The following is a 16,258-nucleotide window of genomic DNA, read 5'->3' as shown; positions in this document are numbered from 1 at the left end:
TTCCTGACCACACTGCTGACCCACCCAGTCATGGCGTTCTGCCATGACTCCCTCCAACAGTTGCGAAGGACGGCTGTGTCGGTCACCAGCTGGGAACATACATCCTATGAGTGGGTCTGGCTCCCCTCAGCAATCAGGGGTCAAAATTCCCAGGTACCCATAAGTTGTCAGGTGGTTCTCAGTGTGTCACTGCTCCACCATCGCCTTCCTCAGGACCTTTACTCCCCTGGGCAGGGCAGGAGCCATGATAATCAGCAACACTGCAAGGAAAACCACGCCAAGGACTCTGAGGCCAGGTTCAGTCATAACTCTCTCATTAAGGAAGACATTTCCCAAAGTGTATGCCTAGGGCGTGGGGAGAATCGCTGATGATGTGGCTAAGTTGGTAGAGTGCCAGCCTAGCACACATGAAGCTCCGAGTTCAGTCTCCAGCGCCATATAAACTAGGTGTGGTGGCTCGTGCCTGTCATTCGAGCCTTTGGGAGGTAGCTATATTGCTGTACGGTGGATTCAAGGTTAGCTTGGGCTACCTGAGATATTGCTGAGAGGGGCAGGAGAAGAGGAGGAGGAGGAGGGAGAGGAAAGAAAGACCATAAAGTGGCATTTTTAATATGCTTCTCTTATAGTCATGCCCCCACTTAGATTCTAGAATGATCAGTAAACATAACCAGACACCCTAAGTAGCTACCAGTGCAAGAAGGATGGGAGGTGTTCTCCATAGATCCTTAGGCCCAAGATAGCACCATTTACATTCTCTCTCTCTCTCTCTCTCTCTCTCTCTCTCTCTCTCTCTCTCTCTCTCTCTCGCACACACACAGTTTCTAAGTGTAATAAAATTGGTCTTTAAATTCTTTAAAAATAACACTGTCTCTGTTCTTAACATGTATAATTTTTTTCTTGTCATTATTTTCTAATCGAGGCACCATGATAACTGATTCTGTGGCTTTTACTCTGTCTTAAGTTTTCACCCAGAGGCGGTTTAAAGTAGGTGCTCTGTCTGAACAGTTTGTGTGCATGCCATTGAATATGAGAGACTGGGGCGTGCACGGACTTGGGTATTCATGCAGGGTCCTAAATCAAATCCTCTGTAGACAAAGAGAGGTAGCTGTACTCTACTCCCCTCTGAATGTGATCGTTTTACGGCTTTTTCCTAAAAATGTAGGCACAGTATCTGGGCAGAGGGAGAAGAGGAGGGTGGTAGGGGAGAGAGGCTGAGTAAAAAACAAAACATGACAGTTCACGCCTGTGAAATGTCACAATGGACTCCACTTTGCATGCTACCTTTAAACGTTAATTTAAAAATACAGATAATCAGCCCTCTTTTTAATTTGTATGAATTAGCTTCTTGTTGGATGCCTTTATGGCGTGAAGACCATGGCAACCAGACTACTTTGGTTTTTCAGGGACTTCCTGACTCTGAATGGCAAAATCCTGCATTAACTTTTGTGTATAAAAGCGTTCCTCACTCCCTCTATGCCACCCTGCTTCTTTCAGTGAAGTGAGGTCAGGCGCATGAGTCTGCATAGTTTACTTTTCATGACTTAGTGATATTTACCCTGTCCCAGGCTCTGGCCCCAGGGATACCTGAACAAGGGCATTACACACAGTCCCTCTAGGATGACACTCGGAGCCGTGAGTAGGACAGGTGATCCACACTGTTCAGATGCCAGAATGGAGGTAAGAAATGAGCACCCGGCTGAGGTGGGACACTAACTCCCCAGGGAGTTGAGAACATCAGAAAGATCTCTGGGAGTTGGTCGATGGAGTGTTGGAGTGTGATTTGAGTCAAGAAGGAGGAAGCAGTGGGCCTGGGTTTGGGTGACCTCCCTCTTTACAGGCTGAGTCTACAGAGCGTGGGGACATCGAGTGGGGTTGTCCTGAAGCTGCTGACAATGTGTCTGAAGTCAGACAGGCAGCATAGTGGACGTGAGAGAATGGAGGGTGGATGGATGGAAGGAAGGAAGGTAGGCACAGAGCCATTGTAAGACGGGAGCCTCAGAAAGGAGACTCTGTGAGGTGACCATCTGAAGGAGGAGGACACTGAGCCTCTAGGAGGGCAGTGAACCTGGGTCCCACAGAGAGCAACCAGTGCTCTTGACTGCTAAGCCATCTCTCCAGCCCAACTAGTGATGGTTTTGCTCTGACAAAAAAGAGATTGTGTTTGCTCTGAATGACCCAGATGATCCCCTCAGCTCCCCCAACCCAGCAAAGCCTCCCTAGTGGCCAAAAGGGCCCTTCACCCCGAGATACCCACAGGCCCTGGAAAAAATACAGGGCTGGGAGTCTGCTGGCTTGGAGTCACTGAAACAGCCTTCTCTAAGGCTTCCTCTTGGGGCCCCTTGTTGGGACCGCACACCTTGACTTGGAGACCGATGGGGCCAGCGGTCTCTGGCTTGATTCTGATTTTATGCAGTGTTGTTCCTGCACGAGCACATACTTCTACTCACTCACAGGCAAACACTGCTCGCTCTGATCCTCAGTGTCAGCTCACAAGCTCACACACTCACAGACAAGAACATCACTCAAGAAGTGACCTGCTGCCAGACGAGTTAGGGGATGCAGGAGCGAAGAGGTTAGAGCAGGATACAGGACTCTGCTGTGTGGGGAATATCTTGGTCCTGAGCAAATGGAGCTGTACTTTCAGATCTGCTCTCATTGCAGCAGAGAAGCAGCTCTGGCTTCAAAGGCTGTGACCTTTCTGACTTTGGGGCTAGACAGAGGGCTGGCCTGCATCAGGGCTAGGCCCAGAAGAGCATCCTTAGTGTCTGACTTCTGTTGCTGGCTGGCAGGGCTCTGGGTTGTTGTGCACTGAGCTAAGGGTTTTCACGGCCCTTCTGCCTGGAGGCATCTATGCTGTGGAAGGAGGCAGGGGTGGTATGCCAGGCCATTGCCCTGAGTGACTATCTCCATGATAGCATTCCCACAAGGCAAGCTTAGCTGCCAGTTTTTCCCCTGGCATCTGCTGAACCCACGATTCCAATGAGCAGAGCCTTTCGGAGTCAGGTATAGAGGACCTGGGCCGTGAATTTCTGGGAATCACACAGATCATGAAAAAAGACATCCAAGTGTGCTGACGGATGAAATCTTGCAGGAAATGACGTTGACAGCCTAGTAGTGGAGGGAGACTACAGAGGAAAGTTGGGGGAAACAAGAGAATGTGTGGGGAAAGACTAATAAAACATCATATTTTCTCCTACATGCAGAATCTAGGTATAAATATACATTGTGTGAGAGCAAAGGGGGTCCATTTGGTAGAAAGAAGGCTAGCAGGGATGGGTGTCGGAAGAATAGGAGAGGGTGAGGAGGGTCATGAATATAAGCCAAATGCAATATCACACATGTGTAAAAATGTCATAATAAGGGGTTGGGGATTTAGCTCAGTGGTAGAGCGCTTGCCTAGGAAGCGCAAGGCCCTGGGTTTGGTCCCCAGCTCCGAAAAAAAGAACCAAAAAAAAATTGTCATAATAGGTGCCACAATAGCAACACTAATGAAAGTAAAAACTAACAGAAAAAGGTACTAACCTAAACAGTAAAACAAACAAAAACAAACAAACAACAGCAAAATCTGGACTTGAGTGAGATGGCAGTCCAGAGTCGAATCCCCCACACCTCCACCTAGCCAGATCCTAGCTGCGTAAGCTTCGAGCACTGATGTTTTCAGACACCAAGTGTAGGGGTGGGTGTATCCAAACGGCAGAACCCTCACTTTTCGCAGATCCCCGAGTGGGCTCCCAGAGGCCCCCACTGTGCTTGGAACCCTCGGATGAGTGCTGCCAGCATCGTTAACCTCACAGCAAGTCTGAGCAGCAGGGGTAATGAGCTCTGATGGGCTCCGGTGTGGTAATTAAGTCAAAGTGGAAAGGAGCAGGATAATTGAGGGTAAGGAAGCAGGGAAGGAACTTTAGGTCCTGAAGGAAATCAGAAGTTGGGGAGGCATTCAAGCAGGGGCTGGCTAACGGCTCTGGGGGAAGACACCGGCAGGGGGGGAATGCATTCCACTTTGGTTTTCTCCAAGACAAGTGAACCTCAGAATCCCATGGGTTAGCACTTCTGTGCAACTAAGGTTTGAGACCCAGAGGGAGGTCCAGCTCCTCTGAGGGTGCCCTGCTAAGCTTGAACTGATGACAAGCTTCTGATAATGGCCTCATCCGACACCCCCTGCACCTTAGGGTTCTGAAGTCCAAAGGCTGTTATATGACTTGCTCCCCTGTGGCTGGGGATTTGTTTCCTCATGAAGTCCCAGATGGGCTCCATGCAGAGCCCTTCCTCAGCAAGACTACAGCTTCCTGTCTCCAAAGTCACATGTAACCTCAAGATTTGTTAGCCACTGGGTGAATTCAGCAGATGGGTTTCTGCTGGTTGGATGGTGTCCATGTCCTCTGATGTCTGCTGTCAGATCCACACAGAAAGCAGCCCTGATGGCCTCTTGAGGCATGAACTCAACGGCTGTTAGTTCCTGTGCAGGTCAAGGGCAGTGCTGAGCCCATGGCTTCTAGTCCTAAACACCCAGAGTACAGGGTGCCAAAGAGGGTTCCCTGGAGTGCTCAGTGAATGAACAAAAGCAACCGTGTCTGCACCTGGAATAATACCCTTTGCCCTAACAGAGCAGAGCCAGCACGCAATGCCAGGAGAGGCATGCAAGGTGGGTAGATAGACCGGGGCGTGGGGCAGATGATGTGTGTGGGCAGGTGAATCATGTCCTTCCAGACCAGCTCTCCTCCTCTCTCCAGTTTCCCTCTGCACTCAGAGACCATGCTGAATAGGTTCCGGGGCCCTTTGACCTCTGCCTAGATCCAGCAAAGAGGAACCCAGCAGGACATGGGACAGAAGGAGAGTCTTGTTTCCAGAATTTCTACACAGTTCCTTGGCCTGGCCACACCCCTTGACACAGGGCACATTTCCTATTGGGCATCCCTCTCTGTGTAACTGGCTCTTCTGCACTTTTTTGGGCTCTGGGTAACATCAGTCTAGCTGTGCTCGATCAGGTCGTCACGAGCCTGGGTGGTCTCCCTTCATACTCTCCGATCCTCGTTTTTCCTACTTGTCCATTTTTATTTCCTTTTAGTTTCTTGCAGACAGTCTCCCTCTATATGACCTGGGTTAACCTTCTGGTTCATGAACTTTAGGTTGCTGAAGCTGAGGAAAATGTCTGGGCTCATATCTTACCTAATGTGGTCAGCCAGCCACAGAAGAAATAGCCCGGGCTATCCTCAACCAGCAATCCTCCTGCTTCAGCCTTCAAAGTGCTGGGATTACAAATGTAAGTAAAGATGCCTGGCTTTAATAGTCCCAAGTTAATAAAGCCCACCCTGAAACATTCCAGTTTTTAAATAAATGAGTTTCCCAGTGCAGTCCTGCCTGGCTGCTGCACATGGTAACTGACTGGCTCAGGGTGGCCAGAAGTCACCACTGTGATATGGATAGAGGCCCAAGTGGGTTTTTTTAACCTTTTATTTATTCTTTGTGAGTTTCACATCATGTACCCCAATCCCACTCACCTCCCCGTCCCGTCAATATCTACTGTCTACCCTTGCCTGCCAAAATAAAAATAAAATAAGATAGAATAAAAAAAAAACTGTCATGGAGGCTGTAGGGTGTCAGTGTGGCACACAATGTACCCTTTTGTCCACATATCTTTACTTGCAAATGTTCATTGCAATGAGTCATTGGTCTGCTTCAAGGCATCTGGCTTCTGTTACACTATCAATACTGGGTCCTCGCTGGATCTCCTGCTGTCTCCCTGTGTCTTGGAGATCCTGCAGCTTTGGCACTGCGGGCCTAGTCCTTTCACACATGTAAGCCGATTATAGACAGGGTAAAGTTGGGGTGCACCAACTCAGAGCCCTGGGTCTGGGCCTGGGTGGTAGCTGGGTGGTCAGCCTGCCAGCTCGCCTGTGCTGTGCCCCCAGGGCGAGCGCTCCTGCACTGCCCTGGCTGTTAGGCTTCAGACCCAGGACAAGGAGCTGAGGTACATATTTTACATACTGAAGCAGACCTGGCCTCCGGGTTCTCCCAGCATCCCTCAGTCCCAACATGGCATACCCCACCCCAACTTTCCAGTCCAGGGGCTGGGCTGCCCTTCCCTATATAATCCAGACATCTTTTTCCTTCTCTCCCTGGGCACACTTTCTCTCTTTCTCTTCCCCAGCCCCCGTCTCTCTCTCCCCATGGCAATGTCTCTGACCTTGTTCCTTGGGACCACTGAACTCACCCACCTGAGGGCAGACTCCCAGTCAATCTGTGTTTGTGCATTTTAATCTGCCTTGAGTTGACTCATTTCACCACAGAAATAACTTATCACTGGTTAGCTCACCCAGTGCCACATCCAACAAGGGTCAGGGTCAGCTCTCCTGATATGTCCTCGGGGCCAGCTCCCCTGCACCTCTGTCACTAGGGCCAGCTCTACTGTGCTGCTCAGGTGAAGTGCAGGGCCTGCTCTCCAGAATGCTGCAGCAGGTGAGAGATGTGACCAGCTCTTCCCGCATAGCCTGGGTGCCAGCTCACCTGTCTGCTGCAGGTGGCAAGTGTCGAGATAAGGAAAGCATCTATCCTTTGCCTGGGACACCCCGTGACAGAAGAGAGGCCAGGTCAGGCAAGGTTCAGGGCTCACTCTCCTGAGTGCTACAGACAGTGAGGGGTGGGAGGACCAAGGTGTCAGGATTCACTTCCTGGCTCTAGTCTATGTGCATACTTGGGAAAGCCTGGTAATGCCTTTAAGGATTCCTTCTTCGGGTGTGAAAGTGGGAATTGAAATGGGACTCCCTTGCTCAACAGGGCTTCAGGGAGCAGCAAGAGCTAAGCATCCTGCTTGACACAGTGAGTGCCATCGTTGCTTTTGTGGATGGCTGACCACATGGTAAGATAAAAGCCCACAATGCCTCCCTTAGCTTCAGCCGCCTGAAGGTCATGAACAAAGAGGCCAACCCAGGTCCTGCATTGTTCCCAGGTTCCCTCTGCCATATATGTAGTATTTTGTACTATGTGTGTGTGTGTGTGTGTGTGTGTGTGTGTGTGTGTGTGTATGTGTGTGTGTGTGTGTGCGCGCGTGCATGTATGTGTTCTGGGAGTCTTAGAATGTACTTCTGAGGGGGTTGCTATATTTACAGTGTCGCTGAGGTATGATCTCCCCTGGGCCCAAGTTGGTGCAGGGGTTGGGTGCTAAATGGACAATGACAGTGTAGTAAGACAGAGAGGACAACAGATGAGACCTGCCATGACACACAGAGAGTTACTTTTTGATTATTGTGACAAAATGCAATGACCGAGGCAACTTACAGAAGAGTTTATTGCTTACAGTTTTAGAGAATTAGAGTCCATGACCATCATGGTGGGGAACATGACTTCAGATAGGCAGAACTGGCATGAGAATGGTAGCTAAGAGCTCCCACAAGGCATAGAGAGAGAGAACTAACTGGAAAGGTCATGGATTTTGGAACCTGAAAGTCCACCCCAGTGACACCTTCCTTCAACAAGGCAACACTTTCTAATCCTTCCCAAATGGTTCCACCAACTAGAAGTGAAGTATTCAAACTCCTGAACCCATGGGAACATTCCCATGCAAGCCATCACAGATGCTGTCACGTGGTGTGGTTGATGGACAAAAGAGGGAAGATCCAAGCCCAGCAATGGTGGTGCATGCCTTTAATCCCAGCACTCAGGAGACAAAAGCAGGAGACTTCTGTGAGTTTGAGGCCAGCATGGTCTACAGAGCCGGTTCCAAAGCTACACAGAGAAATCCTGTCTTGAAGAAACCAAAAACCAAAACCAAACAAACAAAAGCAAACGAAGGAAGGCCCTTGACAGGAATTAGAGAGAATTCTTCTTGGGTCATCAGGTCTCTGAGACACAAGAACCTTCCCAGATCTAGAATATTCTGTTTTACCATGGTTCCAGATGGGATCTAGCTACCAAAAGAACATTTTTGACATTTGCTCAACTTTAACCAAGGCCATCCTAGTTTTCATACTGAGTCCTGCTTAGGATCTGGGAGAGTGTTGGCCATGGAGACTAGAGGAGGGATACCCAGCTGCAGGCTCTGGCTTCTTCCGTAGGGCCTGCCACAGTCTTGGGTATGATCAGGGAGGTTCGAGCTATGACAAGTTTTAAAACACGTTCTGTTTTGTTTCAAACCTCCATGAGAAGGTGATTTTAGAAGCTAGCTCTGTACTCTTTCCGAAGTTCTCAGTCACGATTTTGTCTCTTCTTATCTACCAGGCTGTGGTCGTCAAAAAAAGGAACCAGTCCCCTGTAGCCACCCATGGAAGCAGAAGTGATTGCATGCAGAGTTAGAGATGCCAAGCTTTCGTGAGTATCCACAGTGTGCCAGCGGGCATGTGTTCATATTAATGAACACGATCGTTAATTGGACCAACTCAGGCCCACTGTGTGCCTCCCACAATGCTGCTTTCTCTATATTCTCCCAAGAACTTTGTAAGGAAGGACTCATTATTTCAAAATGAAGGAAATGGAAGCCGAGAGAAGGGTTACTTGCCAAAGTTTCCCAGCAAGTCCAGAGTTCAAGGAGCCAGACCTTGAACTCAAGTCTGTTTCCAAATTCCCTCAATCCCCTGGCCCGATGCCACAACTCACATTGATTGAGGCATGGACAGGCACCTGGCTGCTGGTTGGGACACTCAAGCTAGAACATGCTGTACACCAGAGTACTGGGTGGCCTTGGGCAGGTTCTTGTCCTCCCTAGACCTCACATGTCCATGTTGAAGTGATGGCTTGAACACACTGTCCAGCTGTGACTAACTCGGACCTGTGTGTGAACGAGCAAGGTTGGGACCAGTCCAAGGTGAGGAGAGCAAACCATGGACACCCTGACTCGGCATAGCAGGGCTTTCTGTCACTCACTGTGGTGCTTGTTAGATTCCGTCAGGCGGGTAGTCCATGCAGGGTGCACTAAGTGCAGAAGGATAGCTCACTTTCTGGGTGAGGCACAGACAGACATCACGGGAGAGGCTAGCATCATGCTATTCACAACCGTATGTAATCTAAAGTTTATAAATTATTTCTGGAAGTTTCCCTGTAAAATTACTGGTTTTGTATTTTGTTTGTTTGTTTGTTTTGTTTTTTTTGAGACAAGGTCTCATGTAGTTCAGGTTGCCCTTGAACTTGTGATCCTCCTGCCCTTGAACTCCCCAGTGCCATGGTTATAGGAGTGTTCCACCATACCTTGCTTTCATTTAATATATTTGGATTGTGGTAGACAGTAGGTCACTGAAGCCATGGAACACAAAACCATAGAGAATGGAGGTTACAGTCCTTTGCAGCTCAACATAAAAGGTCAGGCTCTACAAAAACACTTTGAGAAAAAGATGCTTGAAGATAGACCATTTCCCTGCAGGGCACAGGTTGGAAATGACTGGCCCAAAGTGAGGTAGGTTTAGGGGGCCCACTCTTGACTGTGGAGGTGCCATCCCCTGAAGAGACCACTGCTGCACTGCTACAGAGTCCTTCCCATATGTGTCAGGGTTTCAACCAGGAGCTGGAGGGATTCCCAGGCCTGGAAATTCCTGCTAAGATAATCCCACTCCACCCTAAGTCCCCATAAACTGGTCATTCTCTGCTCTGTTTCTTGGAAGAAGTTGGCTTGTGATCAAAAATTCTGGAGTTCATCATAGGAAGTGGCCATTCAAGCAAGGAGAAAGGACTCTGATTAAAGAGCCAAGAATTCTGGATCCCGATTTCCCCTCCAGCAATTACAAGCATGTGTCAGACGAGCCTGGATCGACTCCAGCTCTGTCTTTGGGCACTGCCTGGTTCCGGACAAGGCGGGAACCTCACTGAGCCCTGGCTTCCTCTTTATGACTAGGGACTGAGGTATCTGTCTAGCAGGTTCTTGGGAGGATTTCAGAGGGAGCAACTGGGCTTGTGGTACGTTGGCGTGCAAGGACACTTACTGCCTTGGGAATAGCTGCTACATGCAAATGTCCCTCTACCCGACCCCGCAAGGTTCAACAACCAAAGGGTTAACAACTAGCCCACCCTACTCTCCAAGACCCTTGGTCTTTCTGATTGCTAATAAACTCAATGGGTAAACGAATGTTCTATAAACCACCAGTTACTGTCATCCCACCTCCACACATACCCAGGTCACACCATCTCCTACAAACTTCCAGGGTCTCTTCACCCAGATCTCTGGTAGCCATGATGCTCACTGAGCTGAGTCTGTTGTTGAATCTTTCCTGTCATCCCAGGCAGGATGGCTGGGGCAGGATCCCAGACAGCTCCACCTTGCCCTGATGTTCCAAGGCTCCCAGATCCTTTCCAGACTCAGTGTCCCCACCCGCACTCCCTGTTCTCTGAGTCCCTACAGATCAATCCCCTCCTTCTGCCCCCTCTCGCTCACATCTTTTTTTTTCCTAGATTGAAACAATCAAATCCTCCCTGACTGCCAGATTCCAATGTGTCCTGCCAGAGCATCCCCTCACTCTGGACAGAAATGCCTTCAGAAAGAAGGGTCTCTCATCACCCCTCAATGAGATGCCACCCATCATGGAGACCCCTGCATGATGGTTGTTACAGGTGGAGCTCTTGAGGACGGAGATCAAGAGGGAGACTTGCTGGTAGAATGTTCTTTGGGGAAGTTCTCTCAAGATCTGCCTCAGAAGCAGGACTGGGCAGAGGGACAAACTGGACTTCCAGGTAAACCCCTCAAAGGCCTTTGCCTGCTCCTCCCAGAGGTCTGGAGCTGGCATGGCTTGTGTGTTTGGTGGTGTGTGTGTGTGTGTGTGTGTGTGTGTGTGTGTGTGTGTGTGCGCGCGCGCGCACGTATGTTTGTGAGCTCTCACCAGTCTTTTATGTGAATATCAGAGCACATGTTGTAGGTTTTGTTTCTCTCCTTTACCTTATGGGTCCTAGGGATTGATTTCAGGTTGTCGGACTTGGCAGCAAACATCAGTTCACTACTAAGACATCGTACAGCACCCCCCTCCCCGATTTAGTATTGGAGCTCAGGTCTTTCACCAAACATGGCACTCACTAATTTGGATGGGTTGACTGGCCAGTGAGTTACAACCCACCTGCCTTTATCTCCTCAGCTCTAGGCTTACACACGGCTGCCTCTGGGCCTGGATGTTACACTGGGGATCCAAACCTAAGTTGTTTTTGTTTTTGTTTTTTCAGTCTGGCACAGTAAGGACTTTACACATTGAGCCATCCCCCAGCCTCTATAATGGTTTCTTGTGATTATCCCAAATTGAGGGAAGAGCCCTGGGCAACACCCCACCCCATCCCCCACACCACGTGATGGGGAGACAGTGGCAGTGGGGAACATTAACCACAGATTCTACCACCGGAAATCTCAGCAACCAAGGAAGGAGTGACACAGCCTGGGGTTCGGGGGCATCTGGGCTGCACCCAAGGCGTCCACCACAAAAGTGCTTCGGGTTGAGGAGCTGTTTGGGATGTCTGTTGTATAACGTACGAAAGAGCTTGGTGTGGCCTGCAAGCTGGGTCGTGAATCATTTAGTACCCTAGACTCTTCGAGATCTGACCCAAACATCCCCATGTCCCTGCTGCCCCTCGCCCCCACCCGTGTAACGGTATTGTGCCTCTTCCCACGTCTGGCAGGTTATTTCACACCCCTCTACTTTTGCTCCTGTTACTTTGCCTGCCAGGAAGGCCTTTAAAACAGAAAAGAGAAATCCTGTTCGCTAGGCCAATTCCCACTCCCCCATCATACTGCAGCCAAGCACTGCCTCCCCTGGGCAGTTCTTAGTTCTTTCAAAGCTGATGCTGCCACATGCTCAGGGCACAGCCACTGGGTGCTGTTTGAGGACCAGTATCTGGCTCCCTCCCAATTCAGAGGGCAGGCCCTGGCTACTTGGTTTCTCTGGACGTGTTTGTACATGTGGAATGTCTTGGGTAGGTACCCAGGAAGATGCACAGGGTGGAGTCCGGAAGTGTCACGGATGGCATCATCCTTCTCCCTTTCTTTGTCATTACAACACCATCGTTACATTGTCATGACCATGAACGCTGACTACCTCCCAGGCTTGGCGCCATGTGTGTTACAAACATGCTTCCAATTAGTCCCTATTTTATTCCAGTCATTAATAACCCTCCATCAATAGGTACTGTCATTATCACTGTTTTACAGGATGGAAGCTGGGGCTGGCTAGCAGTGGGCGTGTCCAAGGACACCCTCCATCGCCACACTATCGGGCAGACAGCCACAGTGACCTCAGCCCTTCTGAGTCCCTCCCGCTTGCATCACTGTCTGCTTTTCTAAATGATCTGAGATGCAGGGTAGACCTACCAGAGGAGCAGCCTTGGAGGGGGTGAGGCAGACCATTCAGAACCACATTCCCTTCCAGACCCAACCAAGACAGGGCTTGAGTCATCTACAGTCACTGTTGCTCTGAGTGCTTGTCCCAGCCTCATGTCTGCAAACCTGCAATCTGACAGCTCGCAGAGAAGACTTGCTGAGGATGTTGGTCAGTTGATAGAGTGTTTGCCTAGTATGCACCAAGCCTTTCATTTAATGCCCTGTACCGCATAAAATCCGGTGTGGCAGTATATTTTGTACCCAGCATTCCAGAAGTGGAGGTAGGAAGATCACAAGTCCAAGGCTATCCTTGGCTATCTAAACAGCAAGCTTAAGGCTAGCCTGTCTCAAAAACAAGCAAACAAACAAACCCAAAAGGGAAGAGACCTTTTCAAGAACGCACTGCCTATCCATCTATAGTCAGGGCCGGAGTCTGGAATCCCAGGCCAGAGTTCTGCCAAGCTAACTCCAAGAAAAGAATATTCTGAGGGTGCTGGGCAGAGATCTCCTCACTCACCAAAACTGATGGTAAGCCCCAGAATCTTCCAGAGACCCCAGGAATGAGGCCTTTGACCCCAAGATCAGCCTCACAGTCAGATGGTTAATGGAAAGCCCCATTCTGTCTCTTCTGACTTAAATAATGCACAATTATCCAGGGATAGACCTGGGATGCAGCAGACCCCCAAACCCAGCCGCAGTGGCAATAAATACAGAATGAGGGACAGCAGAGCCGGGAAGTGGCTTTTACCCAGATCTATTTAGGTAAGGATCCTTCATGCTGGCTGTGTAAATTTTGGAGCAAAATCTGATTGATCAAGCCTCAGTCTTCTCCTCTACACAATGGGAATAAGAACTATTATCTGGTAGTGTTGCCAACAACAGTTACTGAGGAAAACAATGGCAGTGTTCAGTAGGGTCACAAGGTCTGGGCTAAGAAGAAGCTCTGGGTGGCAGCTGCTCTTTTATTTCATTTGGAGCGGACAGAGATGGTGGGTTCCAGGTCGTGGAACAGAGTAGTTCCAGTCCCCACTGGACAGGACTGAGTTTTCTATGTCTCTGGAGTCCAGAACAAAGGGAGAAAGTTTCCCATCCCTGAAGCCAAGGAAGCGATGGTGTAACTGTCTATCAGGTGAGACGGGCAGGGAGGAAGCAGAAGAATTCCTGAGGTCACCAGGAGCATCAATGACAAACCTAGAAAATGACCAGCAGCTATATCTTCAGCCAAGCAAAGCAGAAAGAATCCCTCCCCAAATCTGCTGGGGTGAGAGGACAGTGTATACCAAATGCTGTCCCTGCCTCACCTCCAGTTGCCCAAACATCAGCTCTGGTAGGCAAGACTGGCAAAGCCCTGATGGCCTTCAGCTGCCTGTCTGAGGAGGAAACTGGATTCAGGACAGGTGTAGCTACTCCAGGAAGCTACTGAAGCCACACTGGCTGAGCTGGGCCTATACCCCAGCCTCAGAGACGAAGAGACAGAGACACCAGCTCAGGAGACTAAGCTCACCTAGGAAATTCTGTCTGGGCAGACACGTGGTAATGGTTGGCTGCCCCTGGACAGCCCTCACTCTCAATCAGGGGAAGGCCTCTGAGGGCCCAGAGAAGTCACAGGCTGAATTTGTACATTTCAAAGCTGGGTCCCACCAGATCCCAGCCCAGCACATTCCTGTACCATACCCTGTACACAGCAACACACATCTGTAACACCAGCAACACACGCCTGCAAACACCACACAAGCACTTCCCAACCTCTGCCTTTGCATATACTGTTCTCTGCTGAGAAGCTGCCCTTATCTGGCCCCTCTAATTCTTGGTAACCTATGTTCTCTCAGCAGGGTTCCCTGTTCCCTAAAGCCTAAAGCCATCAGCTGCCACCAGCTCTCATGCCCTCAGCCTGGGGCCTCTTTCCCTCTGTCAAGGAGCAGGTCATGTTAACAATCAGTGTGTCTCTTTCCTGCATCAGATGGAAGTCTCTAGAAAACAGAACTGGCTTCTGACTTAAAGCAACAGTCCCAAACGTAATAAAGCCTAACTACAAAGGATCTACAGTTTCTTCCCTCTCTCTTGCTCTTCCTCCCCCAAAGACTGACTGAAATCCTACTATGTACCAGGCTGTAGGGAGCCAGTAAACACTTGTACGGAATATGAATTGTTTGACACATGCAGGGCCATGACAAGGACCAGTTCCTCGGTCCCATGGGAGTAGCAAAGCCTCGAGTGTGAATATTGACATTGTGTACAGAAAATGTTCACCATAGCTGTCTGCCCCCACCAAGATGTTTCCAGCCGGAAGACTGCTCTCCCACAGACTGCTCTTATCAGGTTAGCTAGACCTGCCTCCTGCCTCAGCTCCTCATCATAAACCCCGCCTCCTTGTTTATCTTTATGGAATAACTCCACCCTTTTGGTTATCTGAATGCAATAACCCTGCCTTCTTGTTTATCTGTATGCAATAACTCTGTCTCCTCGCATATCTGTATCAATAACCCTACCTTCCTGGTCTAGTGTATATAGTAAACTAAGCCTAGGGTGCTATGGCTTCTCCATTTGAGAGCCCGGATCACTCAACCCCAGCGTTTCTGTGTCCATATGTCTGTCCTTCCTTCATTTTCCTTATCACCGCTAATAGGCAGTTCAGGGCCCAAGTCTTGCAAGGGCTCAGCACCCGGCAACTCCTGGGGCAGGAGATGGAACAGTGACCAACACAAAGTTCATGCTACACGATCATCATTCTTCTCGGGGAAAGGGGCAGGGAGACCACTGAAAACATGAAAATGCCAACAAGTTTCGGTGGAAACAAATGCTAGAAAGTACTAGCTCACTGAGGGAGCCAAGGGCTTCAGGGCGGGAGCTGAGGGCTGTTACCTATGCTCTCAGGCTGCCAAGAGCTGCAGGGGGCATGTTTTAGGAAGGAAGCTCTGGTCGATGGATGTGCCAGACAGCTTTCCTGCCCACAGGCACACTTCCTGGCTCTCCAGGAATTTGACTCAGAACAGTTCTAAGCAGTCAGTTGTGTACTGGTCACAATAGATGCCATTATGGAAGGCCTTGGGAGCGCTATGGGTGGAGATGACCTTCCCATTACAGAAGCCTCCGTCTATCCATCTGGGCCCGACTAGTCTCCACTGAAGGAAGGCTCAGCGTCACACAGCCTACACAGCCCATCAGTGGCCCTGCTGGGATTTGACTCCTGGATCCCACGGTCTCCCTACCCCAAGCCCTGTAACTTCCCCAAGGCTTGGAGTGACTTGTAAACAGTCTGGTAGTGGGAAGAGTGTGACACTAAGGTGCTGATCCCAGCCAAGACTGCAGCGTGGGGGGTCCCCTAGCTCCTGTCTCTGTGGCCTCTCTACCACTCCCTGGCAACCGTGCCTTATACCAAGATGGCCTATGAACCAGGGCAGGTTTGCTGTGAACTTGGGCATAGGTAAAGTCCACTATGTACCCAGCTCCCAACCAACCTGGCTGGAAGCCAGTCCCGAGGCCAGGGCTGGGCGAACACAGGGTTGGTTGCCAATCTGGGCTGTAGATGAGGGTGGAGTCAAGGGTAGGGTGCCCTGGATCCATGCTGACACAGGATGACTCTGCAATATCCCTAGTCAGCCAGCTACTCTTCTTGTTCTTGGAAGATAGGCTAAGGACATTTGCTAAGGCCCTATTATGCACCAGACCTCTTCTTAGGGACTCAAACCATACAAATGTGTTAAATGCATTACCTTACAGTTCTTACGAGTCCAAGGTTAAGGAGTTAGCAGGCTTGCTTTTTTTTGTTGTTTGTTTTTTGTTTTTAAAGACAGGGTTTTTCTCTCTCTTTGTAGCCCTGGCTATTCTGGAACTCACTCTATGAGCTGGCCTTAAACTCAGAGATCCACCTGCCTCCGCAGTGTTGGGATTAACTGTATGTCATCACTGGCCTTTGGGGCTTGGTTTTTGAGTTCTCACTCCATGGTTAGTAGACGGCCATCTTTATAGTTACATGGCGTTCGA

General features: G+C 49.7%; 1 protein-coding gene across 10 annotated transcripts in view; it reads left to right on the top strand.

The window, feature by feature from the left end:
• Window positions 1-1,565: 1,565 nt before the first annotated feature.
• The window catches only part of LOC134484906 (uncharacterized), a 31,102-nt gene continuing 16,409 nt past the window's right edge, over window positions 1,566-16,258 (top strand). Inside the window, exons 1-6 of one of the 10 annotated variants that reach the window (XR_015651982.1) lie at window positions 1,623-1,677; window positions 6,775-6,856; window positions 7,515-7,680; window positions 8,215-8,304; window positions 10,372-10,650; window positions 14,107-14,837. Coding sequence is in view for 1 of the 10 variants with exons in the window: in XM_087607397.1 (XP_087463523.1) it covers window positions 8,292-8,304; window positions 10,531-10,650 (133 nt within the window). In the remaining 9 variants the exon portion in view is untranslated. Of the gene's footprint in view, window positions 1,678-3,715; window positions 3,880-6,389; window positions 6,588-6,774; window positions 6,857-7,514; window positions 7,681-8,214; window positions 8,305-10,371; window positions 10,651-11,130; window positions 12,044-14,103; window positions 14,859-16,258 lie in introns of those variants that run through there. The other 9 variants (XR_015651960.1, XR_015651977.1, XR_015651974.1 and 6 more) reach the window with 9 other exon arrangements.

This window comes from Rattus norvegicus, chromosome 1 (genome assembly GCF_021556685.1).
Source record: "Rattus norvegicus strain SHRSP/BbbUtx chromosome 1, alternate assembly SHRSP_T2T, whole genome shotgun sequence".
NCBI classification, from domain to species: Eukaryota; Metazoa; Chordata; class Mammalia; order Rodentia; family Muridae; genus Rattus; species Rattus norvegicus.
The sequence above is the reverse complement of the archived record's forward strand: the minus strand, read 5'-3'. Positions and strand labels throughout refer to the sequence as shown.